The 12,324-nt window shown below is 48.6% G+C and overlaps 1 protein-coding gene and 1 pseudogene across 4 annotated transcripts in view; both read left to right on the top strand.

Moving 5' to 3' along the window:
• GABBR1 (gamma-aminobutyric acid type B receptor subunit 1) overlaps positions 1–2,064 on the top strand; it is a 29,013-nt gene extending 26,949 nt beyond the window's left edge. For all 4 annotated transcript variants that reach the window (XM_044928333.2, XM_044928339.2, XM_025266978.3 and 1 more), the window contains one exon: positions 658–2,064. In XM_044928333.2, the coding sequence (XP_044784268.1) occupies positions 658–831 (174 nt within the window). In that variant the 3' untranslated portion in view covers positions 832–2,064. The remainder of the gene's footprint in view (positions 1–657) is intronic.
• A 356-nt stretch (positions 2,065–2,420) lies between these two features.
• LOC123328042 lies at positions 2,421–12,308 on the top strand (annotated as a pseudogene).
• The last annotated feature ends 16 nt before the right edge of the window (positions 12,309–12,324 follow it).

The following is a 12,324-nucleotide window of genomic DNA, read 5'->3' as shown; positions in this document are numbered from 1 at the left end:
TCGGGTGGGGTCAGGCTTCCAGAGGTAGAGCTTGAGATTGGGGTTCCTGTGCACATGATTTACCAAGGGAGGGTCTCAGGAGACAAGCTGCCAGGGAGTGAGTGGAGGAGGACAGGGAATGGGAGAAGGTGGAGTCAGTCTCAGGTAAAAATCTGGTCAAGAGCGGGCCTCAGTGGGTGGAGGGGCTCTAGAGCAGGACCTGCATTGTTGACTCCGCCTCCTGGAGGCGAGGGCGTGGCACTGGGCTGGGCATGGCTGGTTGTGGGGGTTGAGTATACCCTCCAGTGAGAGGGGTCTGGGCAGATATACAGGGTGTTTGCAGTGCCCCCAGCGGGAGTTAGGGGCCAGTGCAGTGTCAGGCTGGGGGTGTTCCAACTGGGTTGGCATTAATCTGTTGAGTGCGTTACCGGAAGCGGAAGCTATGTGCTCGGCTCTTTTTCCCCTCCCCTACCCGCTTTCTTTCGCTGAACTCAACTGCTGCCCCACTGTGTTCAGTGTGTGCTTTCGGCTCTCCCTGTTCCTGCCTGATGGTTCCTGTTCCTTTCTTCTGTCCGTCTTCCCCTCCCTCTCCCCCACATTTTTCTCTGCTTCTCCTTCCCTTCTCCCACCCTTTCCTGACTTCTCTCTCCCACTCGCCCGGTTGTGTTCTTCTTCCAGAAAGAGGAGCGGGTCTCTGAACTGCGCCATCAGCTCCAGTCTCGGCAGCAGCTCCGATCCCGGCGTCACCCTCCGACACCCCCAGACCCCTCGGGGGGCCTGCCCAGGGGGCCCCCTGAGCCCCCTGACCGGCTTAGCTGTGATGGAAGTCGAGTCCACTTGCTTTACAAGTGAGGGAGGTGTGAGGGGGGACAGGCAAATAGGGGGAGGGAGAGGGAGAAGGAGGGGGAGCTCGGGACGAAGCAGGGGATCCCTACCCTAGGTGGGAAGAACACCGTTCCATCCCATCTCTTGTAAATACCTGCCCCTCTTGAGTCCCAGAGTCCCAGGTTCCAGCGTCGTCTGAGTCTCCAGTGCTCTGGGAGCCGGGCCCTGTTCTCTCATTCATTCGTATCATTGTCTATCTCTACTTCATAATCGAGTTTGTACCCGACTTGAAGCTTCTCACTCACTGGCTCCTTGGTGCCTCACGACACACACCTCCTCTTCTTTTCCTCTGGTTGCCACGACAACCCGGCAGCCCCCTCGCCTTTGTGCTCTGCTCCTGCTCCCACCGGCAGGGACCTCCCCAGAGTGCTCTCCCCGTGGCAACAGGGCCTGGCCATTTCTCTCACCATCCTCATCTCCTTCCAACCCACTTGCCCCTCCACACAGCCACACGTTTTATCCCTCTTGAATTTAGCTTTTGCAAGGCACTCACTCTTTTTGTCAAGGCTCACATGCTCCTTCCCTCTTCCCAACACACATCTATCCTCCCTGTTCTCACTTTCCTGTTTGCACATGCGTTTCACATGTGCTCTATCCACCCTTCCCTTGGCTACACGTGCCCTGCTGTATTCCCTTCCCTCATGGCTGCGTGTGCCCCCTCATGGTCATGGATATGCCCTTGGGAGAGCTGTGTGGGTGGGCTTGTGCCATTTGTACACGTCCAAGTTTACCTGTGCACTTGCCCTATGTGCCCTCGTGTACCCTCTTCTTTTTGCACCTTAAAATCATTGTGTTCTTCCAGCAGAGCCATATGCACCCACCCTGCACATTGTTACAGACTTTCCCCCGATTCTCACCTGGTGGGGCCGTCCACGTCTGGGTCCACATCACACTCGGTTTCTGCTCGCACTCACCCTGTTCTCCTTTGCGCTCTGGAGCATCCTCGGTCCACACTCACAATCCTCCTCTACAAGAGTGTTCTTCGGTTTTGTATTTTTCTGAGGGAAAGAAGGGAGAAGAAATGGGGGCTGGTTGGGGGAGCTCCTTGCAGTGGGTGGTTGGTGAGAAGCCTGACCAAAGGAAGGCACCCCTGACTGTGGAGGTGGAAGATGGTCCTGTGTGACAGGAGATGGTGTCCTTTTTGCACTGTGGTGTCTTGGGGGAAGGAGCTCCCCAAATCTCAATAAACCAGTGAATGGAGTGACTCGTCCCTTACTGTTAACCGAATGGGCTTCAGCCCAAGGAGGGAGGCTCTGGGGGCCCCCCACATTGATGAAAAGGCATTTCAGTGGAGGGATGGACAGAGGTGTTGATCCATCAAGGGCTTAGCAGGGCAAAGCAGGACACAGTTAGGGCTGAGATTAGTGAGGGGTGACATAACAGGTTAAAAGTGTGGGCCGGAGTCAAACTCCCAGAGCTTCAGATTCTACCACACACAAAAAACATTCCCAATCTCTATTCTCCACGTCCTCACATGTGAACGTAATAGTCATCGTCCCCACCACCATCTTCACATCCATCCCTCCACGGAGTGGATGCCAGGACGAGTGCTCACGATGGTTCTTGGCTCACGGAGCATGTTGGGTAAACAAGCCACTGTCACTGTTTAATGAGGTCTCTGATGGTGATGGGCATGTATTGGGAGCCTGGAGCATGTGGCTGAACAGATGTGAGGGCTATTCCTCCTAGGAATTGAAGATAATAATAAAACATAACTGCTCAGAGGTAGCAGATTAGATGGTCCCTGAGTTCTTCCAGCCTGAAAAGTCATTGAGAACCCTGAGCATCTTGGCAGGAGTTTGCTGTCCACATGAAAGAAAGTCCTCAATGGCCAATGGAAACAAAACATTGCTCAACAATTTTGTAATTTTTTGTGTCCCCTTGGAGAAGTGTTTTTTTTTTTTCTTTTTTTTCCCGAAGCTCAGTTTCTCTCCTTCCCCATAGCACTGATTTTTTAAAAGTAATTTTCATATATTTTTTCTGAAAGCGCTGCAAGGATTGGATGGGCCCTGTCATTTCACCACCCTATTTAATAGCCAATTTCTGAAGTTTCCCAAGAGCAGGGGAGGTTAAATCTTGGACCAGTACTTGAAAACCATTTCACTGTGAGTATCCGCTTTGGATCACTAGGATTTGAATCGAGTTGCCCTTCATCCCACAATGGAGCATTCTCAAGGCAAAAGAAAGAGGCCTGTGGAGGAGGTCAGCTGGTAGTGTAGAAAATGGACAGTTGGCTTCAGAAGCAGTAGTGGGAGCTACCTCCCAACCCTGGGCAGAACAGAAAAGACTAGAGTTACCACCTTGAACTTTCCTTGTACTTGTTGTTTAGTCACTAAGTGGTGTCTGACTCTTTGCAGCCCTGTGAACTATACCCTGCTGGGCTCCTCTGTCCATGGGATTTCCCAGGCAAGAATACTGGGGTGGCTTGCCATTTCCTTCTCCAGCGAAATCTTCCTGACCAGGTATTGAACCTGCGTTTCCTGCTTGGCAGGTGGGTTCTTTACTACTGAGCCACTTGGGAAGCCCTCTTTGCACTTAGCAGGGCTGCAGATTAGAGAAGATCAGTTCTACTGTGCCGTGGTTAAGCCAGACATTCTTGGCTGGCAGCACAGACAGGGGCCAAGTCAAATGGTAGGGCTAGCGGAGGCCCCTGGTGTGGGGAGGAAGTGTGTGACTACTACTCAGCAGTTCTGGGAAGAGCTCCCTTGGCCTCTTCAGCCCTGCTGGGTCAGGGTGGGCTTCACCCCTGGGCTTTCAGATCTGACTGTAGAACATCTTGAACTCTAGACTGTCTGCCAGACTTCAGTGGCCCCTGCTCTGCCTTGACTTGGTCTTTTGCCTCCCTGCCCTTATCACTTATTAACAGGAAGTAGTTTGTGAACACTTTGCTGCTATGTTAGTTTTACTATTTTTTTTTCAGTCAATCAGTTTTTGATGGGGAAATTATGGTGGTAGGTGCTTGTCTAGGCCTTGGGGTAGAGCAGTGGGCAGGGCTTCCCTCGTAGCTCAGTCAAAAAAGAATCTACCTGCAATGCAGGAGACCCAGGTTTGATTCCTGGGTTGGGAAGATACCCTGGAAAAAGAAATGGCAACCCACTCCAGTATTCTTGCTGAGAAATCCCATGGACAGAGGAACTTGGCAGGCTACAGTCCATGGGGTCGCAAGAGTTGGACAGGATTTAGCAACTAAACGACACCAGAGCAGTAGGCAAGATGGGCTTTTGTGTGATGTACCTTCTCAAAGTGGAAAGTTGAAGTAAGTAGGCAGGTAAATTAAACAAGGTAGCTTGAAAGAACAGCCAGGAATGTGGGCACCTCACAGTCATTAGTTCTGCTGCTCGGGACTGTGCCGAGGGAAGGGGTCATGTGCTCATGTCTGTTTTCTGGCAAGGAGGCTGCAACTCCAAGAGGAAGACTCTGGTCCAGGGTCACACAGTTGATGAGAGGAGACAGCATCCAGGTTGAGTGAATTAGTGTCTGTTGCTGCATAACCTGTTACCCCAAAACAGTGGCTTAAGAAAATCATTTATTATGTCTCATGGCTTTGTGGGTCAGCAACTCAGGGGACAGTGGAGAGATTTGAAGGTTGGGGGCTGGAATCCTCAGAAGGGCCTCAAGATGGGGGTTGGCCAAGACCTCAGCGGGGACTGTGGGCTGGAACCCCTACACCTGGCCTTTCCATGCAGTCTGGGATTCCTTATAACATGGTGCCTGGGTTCCAAACGCAAGGGTTTGAGCCAGCTAGGTTGAAGCCCAACTTTTTTTCTGACACAGCCTTGTACATCACATAGCATCCATTGTCGGGGCAGTCACAAGGCCATGCCCAGATTCAAGGAGAGGAAGAACAGACCTCACTTCATGCTGGGCTAAGCATCAGTCCCACTGTGAAAAGAACATGTGGGATGGGATAAATATGTTGCTGCAGCCTTCTTTGGGAAGAATGATCCACTGCATCTGGTCTGTCTACTCCAAATCCAGTGTTCATGGCACCTCACACACTGCCATGTACCCACCCAGGCCCATCACCCAGGCATTGCTTGCTGTTTGCTGCCTTTCAGTCTGTTTCTGGGTCTTTGGTTGCTTCTGGATGCTTCAGGGCCAGCAGTAGTCCCACTCCTAGCCCTTCCTGCCAACTGGAGTTCCTCCTACGGTCCATTGTAATTTTAGGCCACTCTGGATAGAGTTTATTCTCTCTGGCTTTTGAAACAGGAAATTCTCTTTGTTCTTCAGGTTCCATTAACCCAAGGGGAATCGGAGAGTGGGCTTCATATCAGACAGCGCTCTTCCCTCCCCCACCAGCAGGGTTGATTTTCAAAATACTTAATCAATGAAGCATCCACTTACACAGCCCGTGGAGCAAGGAAGGGAACCCCCAAAGATGAAAGGGCTGCCACCGTGAACCGCATGGAGGCCTCCCCGAGAGGGCACTGTTCTGGGACCGAGTGGCAGTAAAGCTAAGCAGGACAGGAGTGTTCTGGGGGTGGAGGGGAGGAGAATTAATCTTTTTCTTCTAGAACCCATCTAGGTTCTTTATTTAGCTGGGGCCCTGGAAATGAGACCAACAAAAGACAGATTAACAGGAGAAAAACAGAAGTTTATTATCATGTGCATCGTGCATGCACGTGGAAATAGTCAGTGATGAGAAACCCAGAGAGACCATTAGAACTGGGGCTTATATACCGTTTTAGGCTAAACAAAGGAAAAGGGGTTTTGAGCTTCTGGGTGGTGGAGGCAAGTTTTGGGAAAGCGATTCAGGAAAAGTGTGTGCAAAGTCAGTCGCTTCCATTGTGTCTGACTCTTTGAGACCCCATGGACTGTAGCCTGCCAGGCTCCTCTGTCTGTGGAATTCTCCAGGCAAGATTATTGGAGTGGGTTGCCATTTCCTCCTCCAGGGGATCTTCCCGACCCAGGGATTGAACCTGCATCTCTTAGTCTACTGCACTGGCAGGCAGGTTCTTTACTACTAGTGCCACATGGGAAGGAAAAGTGTAGTATAAGTACTGTATAAGTATTGTTACTAAGATTTGTCATGCAGATTTAAGCCAGTTCCCTCTCCTTAAGAGTGTTGTTAAAACTCCTTTTCCAGGTACATGATGGGGAGATGCCTTAATAAATGCAAATTTCTTTTATAAAAAGAAAGCCTGTGCTCTGTTTTAGAGCTTTTCCCACAGCTGCGGGTTAATGGCCTTTAGCTTAAAATGATCCATATGCCAAAGAGACATGTTCTGGGGTAGCATATCCTGGAACCTGGCATGAGTGATGAATTCCGGTCAGGGCAACTGGGAAGGTTGGCTTCCGTGGGTGCTGGAGGGACACAACAGAAGCTGGGCTTATGCTTCCGGACCTATTCATGGTGCAGTGAGCTCCTCATAAGTGAACTGGAGGTTATACCCTGAGATTCCTGAATAAGGTCCTTTAAGTGCTTCCAGGGCTTTCCAGGCAGCACTAGTAGTAAAGAACCTGCCTGCCAATGCTGGACACTCAAGAGACTGGAGTTCCATCCCTGGGTTGGGAAGGTTCCCTTAGGGAAGGGCGTGGCAACACACTCCAGAATTCTTGCCTGGAGAATCCTTTGGGCAGAGGAGCCTGGGGAGCTAGTCCATGGGTTCGCAAAGGGTCTGACACGACTGAAGTGACTGAACTCAAGTGCTTCCAACTCGTGTGTCCTACTGGATAGGGAAGTGCCCACATTCACAGGATGTAAATCTTGTAGTCTTTAATTGTCTGTAAGGGTATCCCTTTTTCCACTTGTATCCAATTCAATAGCTTCTACATGTTTCTAAAATAACTTCTATTTTCCTTTTTAATCATTTGGCTCCCTGGTGTAACTCCTTACCTCACATCTTTCCATCTTAACGCACAACATAGATTAGCTCATTTCCATACAGTGAATCGGCAAATATTTCATGTTAATATTTTTCCCTCTGCTGTGTTTCAAACCTTCGGAAGAATTCTCTGATACTCACACCACCCACACATTCGCACACTTTATTCTTTCATTCTCTATGCCTTTGGGCTCATACTTGCCCACAGCTCAGTTGTGTGCATGCTAAGTCGCTTCAGTCTTGTTCAGTTCTCTGCGACCCTATGGACTGTAGTCCACCAGGCTCCTCTGTCCATGGGATTCTCCAGGTGACAGGTGAGAATACTAGAGTGGGTTGCCATGCCCTTCTCCAGGGGACCGTCCCGACCCAGGGGTTGAACCCGTGTCTCCTGCATTGGCAGGCGGGTTCTTTAGCACTGGTGCCACCTGGGGAGCCCCAACTCAGTTGTGTAGTGGTTACTTATGTTGGAATTGTGTCTCTGACCATCTCAACCTGCTTCAAACACTCTGAGGGCTGTGACTGAGTGAACTTGTGCTGGATTTTCTCCTGGAGTATCCAGTAGATAACTGTCCACACAGACTGAATGCATTTGGAATGTTAGTCTTAAAGCCTCTGTTAAACCATTTATTGAACAAATTAGGTTTCATGAAAGCAGATTATTTACACTTCTTCTTTTAATTCTCTGTTGTATTTCCCCTAGAATCTCTACAAAGGATTTTTCTGTATGAGGACATTAGAGCTTTTGGGCATGGGTAGCTGATAAACAGACAAAAAGCAGAAATTTCCAGGTCCCACTGAGAAAGAAGACAGAGGTGATCATGAGAAAAATGTACTACATACGTGATTTGAAAAGTAGAACTAGGGTTGACATCACTTGTAGGGTTGAGATTAGGATTGTTAAATTTAAAATGGGGATCTACATTGAGATTAAGATACAATCTAATTAGGAGGCCAAGGAGACAAGAACGTTAGTCCATGAAGGCTAAAATGAAGATTAGGATTGAAATAGAGTTAATGCTGCTGTGTTGTGCTGATTCCAGAGTAAATATTGAATCAAAGCCTTTTTGTGTTGGGACTAGAATAAAACTAGGCTTTTCTTTTTTCTTATTGTGTCAGCATGTGCCCAAGAGAATTTGGTATTGTCTTTGCCATGGAAAAGTGGGAGACAGCAACTGTGAGATTAGGATCCCAGAACCCTTGACACATTCTTTAGAGACATTCACTCACTTATTCATTTATAGAACTAATTAGGGGCCAACTGTCTGCAACATTATGGTCTGTACTTTTGGGAGTCTGAAATCTAGTGGAGAACTGAGGAACACACCCCATACTACTACTAAGTCACTTCAGTCCGACTCTGTGCGACCCCACAGATGGCAGGCCACCAGGCTCCCCCGTCCCTGGGATTCTTCAGGCAAGAACACTGGAGTGGGTTGCCATTTCCTTCTCCAATGCATGAAAGTGAAAAGTGAAAGTGAAGCCGCTCAGTCGTGTCCAACTCTTAGCAACCCCATAGACTGCAGCCCACGAGGCTCCGCTGTCCATGGGATTTTTCCAGGCAAGAGTACTGGAGTGGGTTGCCATTGCCTTCTCCTACACACCCCATAAGCTGTCCCAAAACTTCCTCCAGGCAGGCTATTGTTTCTTGTTCCCAGGGAACAAGAAGTTCCTTGGAGTTCCTGTAGGATGCTCTTAGGAACTCTCTCTTCCCTCTGCTCTTCCCTTCTCTCTGCTCTTGTTCAGGGAAGCAAACCTCCTTCAGCTGGGGGATCAAATTATTTCTAGATGGGGGTGTTTTCCTCAAAGTTCACCGAGAGCTTGAGACTTCTCACCTGGGCTGGGGAGACACTATTTGTATCCAACCGCAGGGTTGAGACCATGAGGACTTGCATCAGTCCTCCTGGGTCCACATATCTGACATGGTTCAACTGCTACTTAAACTCTGCATTTGTGAGAGGATGAGATGGCTGGATGGCATCACCGACTCGATGGACACGAGTTTGAGTGAACTCCGGGAGTTGGTGATGAACAGGGAGGCCTGGCGTGCTGCAATTCATGGGGTCGCACAGAGTCGGACACGACTGAACTGAACTGAATGATATTATCTGTTTCATAGTGTTGTACTAGAGATTAAATGTGTAGGATACTTTAGTTTACCCCTGGGATATCATACTCACTATATAAATACCTAATAATAACAATATGATAATTATCATCTTTCTGAGCAAGAGCACAGGACTAATAACCACGGTGGACCACTGCTAGGTCTTAGGTCAGGAGTCTGGGATGCCAGATGCAATATCACATTGTGCCATTAGATGGCACCAAACCCACACTGTCCAAACATTGACTCCTGAATCCTTGTTCTCAATCACATTAATAATCGGTTCTGCCTAATGAAGATAAACGGGAGAACTATATAAATACATTGCTGTGTTAGAGGGAAGAAGGTTCTTTCCTGAACAATAAAAATAGAAGATTATAATTTATAATTTAAGAACAGTGAATATGACTTTTAAAATGTTGTCCATATAATGATACCTGTCAGGGACCATGCAGTAGAAAGATTTCTATGTGACTTTGATCTATCACATCACCCGTGATGGTTTCTATATCATTAGGAAATTTGATTCAGCATCATACTGAGAGTTAAAAGGCTTCTGCATCCACTTTTAGTTTGTTTGAAAAATATTTATTGGGACTTCCCTGCTGGTCCAGTGGTTAAGGCCCCATGCTTCCAGTGCAGTGGTTCAGGTTCAATCCCTAGTCAGAGAACTACGATCCCACGTGCTTTGTGATGTGGTCAAAAACATTAAATGAGAAGTATTTATTAAATTACAGCCAGGAACCTCAGAGGTCATCTAGGCTCAAAGTCTTCCTTTTACACATGAAAATATTGAGGTAGAGGGAAATGAAGTGACTTCCTTATATCAAGTCACTGGTCAAAGGCAGTTTTGCTAGGTGGAATTGGGTCTCCTGACTAAGGGTGTTTCCTCTACCCAGATGACTCTGGATTTAAAGGCTGCTACAGATGTGCTCTGCAAAGAGTTGGACACATGTGCTGATCTGTGTTGCTCGTGATCATCACACTAAATGGTAAGCAGGAGTGGCATGGACTTTGGACACAGTCTGGAAGAGAGATTCACCAGATTAAAATTCAGTAGTCGGCAGTATATTGGGTTGTATTAATAGAGGTAGAGCACCTGACACAAAGAAGGTGATAGTTGTGATCTACCCAGTGTTGGTTATACCAGCCTGGGACATTGCATCTGTTTTCAGGCAGAACACACTTTCAAAGAAGGGGGTTGGGAGGCTCAAAGAGAAATCTGTCTTCAAATATCTGAAGGGCTTTCATGTGAGAGGAAGATTAGATTTCTACTTTGGCCCGGAGGAGTACAATCAGAAGCAGGGAAGCAGCAGAAGAGCACTAGTTTGGAAATCAAAGAGGCTTGAGTACACAGGGCCACTCACTAGCTATGACTTTGGGATGATTTACCTTATTGAGCCCAAGTTTATTCATTTATAGGAGGGAGATTCTATCTTCCTCATAGAATTTTCTGGTAAATACTTCAACTAGGGTATACTAATATTTGGCTGCCTTCCTAAACTAAGGGTTCAGATCTGTAAATGAGCTCCAGTGGACACCTAAGCATGTCTGTGCTGCCATCCGTTCCCCTTCCCGACTCCGCGTGGTCTGGGTTTTCCTTTGCTTGTAAGGGATACATCACCCTGTATGTGTTGTCCTTCCCAACTTTCCTGGAGTTTCCTGCTTTAGGGCAACCACAGCAGAGGAGCGCTTCCTCCTGCTGGGCTTCTCCGACTGGCCCTCCCTGCAGCCTGTCCTTTACGCCTTCCTCCTCTGCTACCTCCTGACTGTAATTGGCAATTCGGCGCTGGTGCTGCTGGCAGTGTGCGCCCATGTACTACTTCCTCTTCCACCTGTCCCTGGTGGATATAGGCTTCACCATGAGCATGGTGCCACCCCTGCTGGCCAACGTGCATTGCCAGGTGCTGAGGCTGGAGCGTGGTGGCTGCCTGGTGCAGCTGTGCGCATCGCTGGCGCTGGGCTTGGCTGAGTGTGTCCTCCTGGCGGTGATGGTTCTGAACCGCGCGGCTGCTGGTGCAGTCTGCTGTCATCCTGGCCTACCTGCTGCCGTGGCCCATGCTGTATGGGGCATGAGGATCAGAGGCAGCCGTAGAAAAGTAGTGGGCACCGGTAGGTTTCACCTGACAGCCATCTGCCTGTTCCATTGATCTGCCATCTACCCCTACCTGCAACCCATGCACAACTACAACCAGCGTTGGGCAAATTCATTTCTCTTTTCTACACTGTACTCACACCTGCCCTCAACCCACTCCTTACCACCCTCAGGAATAAGGGAGTGAAGGGAGCAGCGAAGAGGTACCTGGGGGGTGTGGGGAGAGGGCAACATGCACAGTGAGTCAGGCAGGGAAGGAAGGAGGGGAGTGTTACCCCAGGGCCCAAGGATGGGAATGCCCACTGGAAAGTCAGTCAGTTTAGCCTTCATGCTGTTCATTTCTCCATGAGAATCTGTAAGGTTTGTCCTTAAGCAGCCGATGGTTGATGGGGGAGATCCCTTCCTCCCATCAGGAAAGGTTCATGTGCTTCTAAGGAAGTGTCTATATCTGTACACATGCAGGTTTAGTGTTGGTGGAGATGGTCCTCAGCCTCTCTCTAAGCCAGTAAAGAGAGAATACATGATTTGAGGAAGAATTTCACCATCCTCAGGGGATGCTATAACCAACCCCCGCCCCGACCTCCCCCACATCCAGAGATTCCATGTGCTAAAAGGATGTACGACATGATCATGGCTGTTAGAAGAGACCATGGAAGACCCCGTGGCCTGCTATCAGAGTATCCCCAAATGACAAGAGGGTCATGGATTTTTCCCTGCAAGAGACTCCATCCAGAAGCATAAGCCCTGGTCTCTCGTCTCAGGGAATCAGTCCAACCAAATGTCCACTTGCCCACTTAAATAGTGCCCACCCCAGGACATTTGATTCATAGTCGTGATGAATAACACCTATGAGCGTGCTTTGTGCTGAGTGGGGTTAAGTTCAGAAACACTTCTGCAGGAAGTCGTTTTTAAGACAGTTATGAAGAAGGGAAGAGACTAGTAGGGGAGAGGGTGAACATATATCAGGTCAAGAGAAAAGCATACATGTGATCAGGAGAGAGACTTGAAGTGGTGACAGAGGAGGAAAGGAAGGGGATGAGATGGAGGAAGCAGAGAGGGGAACGCTCCACTAGCCAAACTGTGGGCAGAGTGTTGGGGTCAACCCAGAAACCAATCTCCACCCCCCTCACTCAACCCAGAGAAGACCTGCTAGAGCCTAAGGCAGGCAGGAAAGAGACTGCTCCTCAATACCCCACCTTTCTGAAAGTGTTCCCACCTCCAGCATATCTATTCCCAAAGAGCTCCCACCAGAGGCATAAAATTTCTAGATCCCCAAGATGAATATCTTGCCATGATCACCATAATCTCCAGAAATAAGAACCATTTAAGTGGGTGTGAGAATAACAGGGGGCTTGGTACCAAGTTTCATTCATACCAAATAGCTTTTAAAAAGTCAAGAGGACATAGTGTAATTGAATTTCTAAATTATTTATGAA

Source organism: Bubalus bubalis, chromosome 2 (assembly GCF_019923935.1).
Source record: "Bubalus bubalis isolate 160015118507 breed Murrah chromosome 2, NDDB_SH_1, whole genome shotgun sequence".
Classification (NCBI taxonomy): domain Eukaryota; kingdom Metazoa; phylum Chordata; class Mammalia; order Artiodactyla; family Bovidae; genus Bubalus; species Bubalus bubalis.
This window is presented reverse-complemented; position numbering and strand designations above follow the sequence as displayed.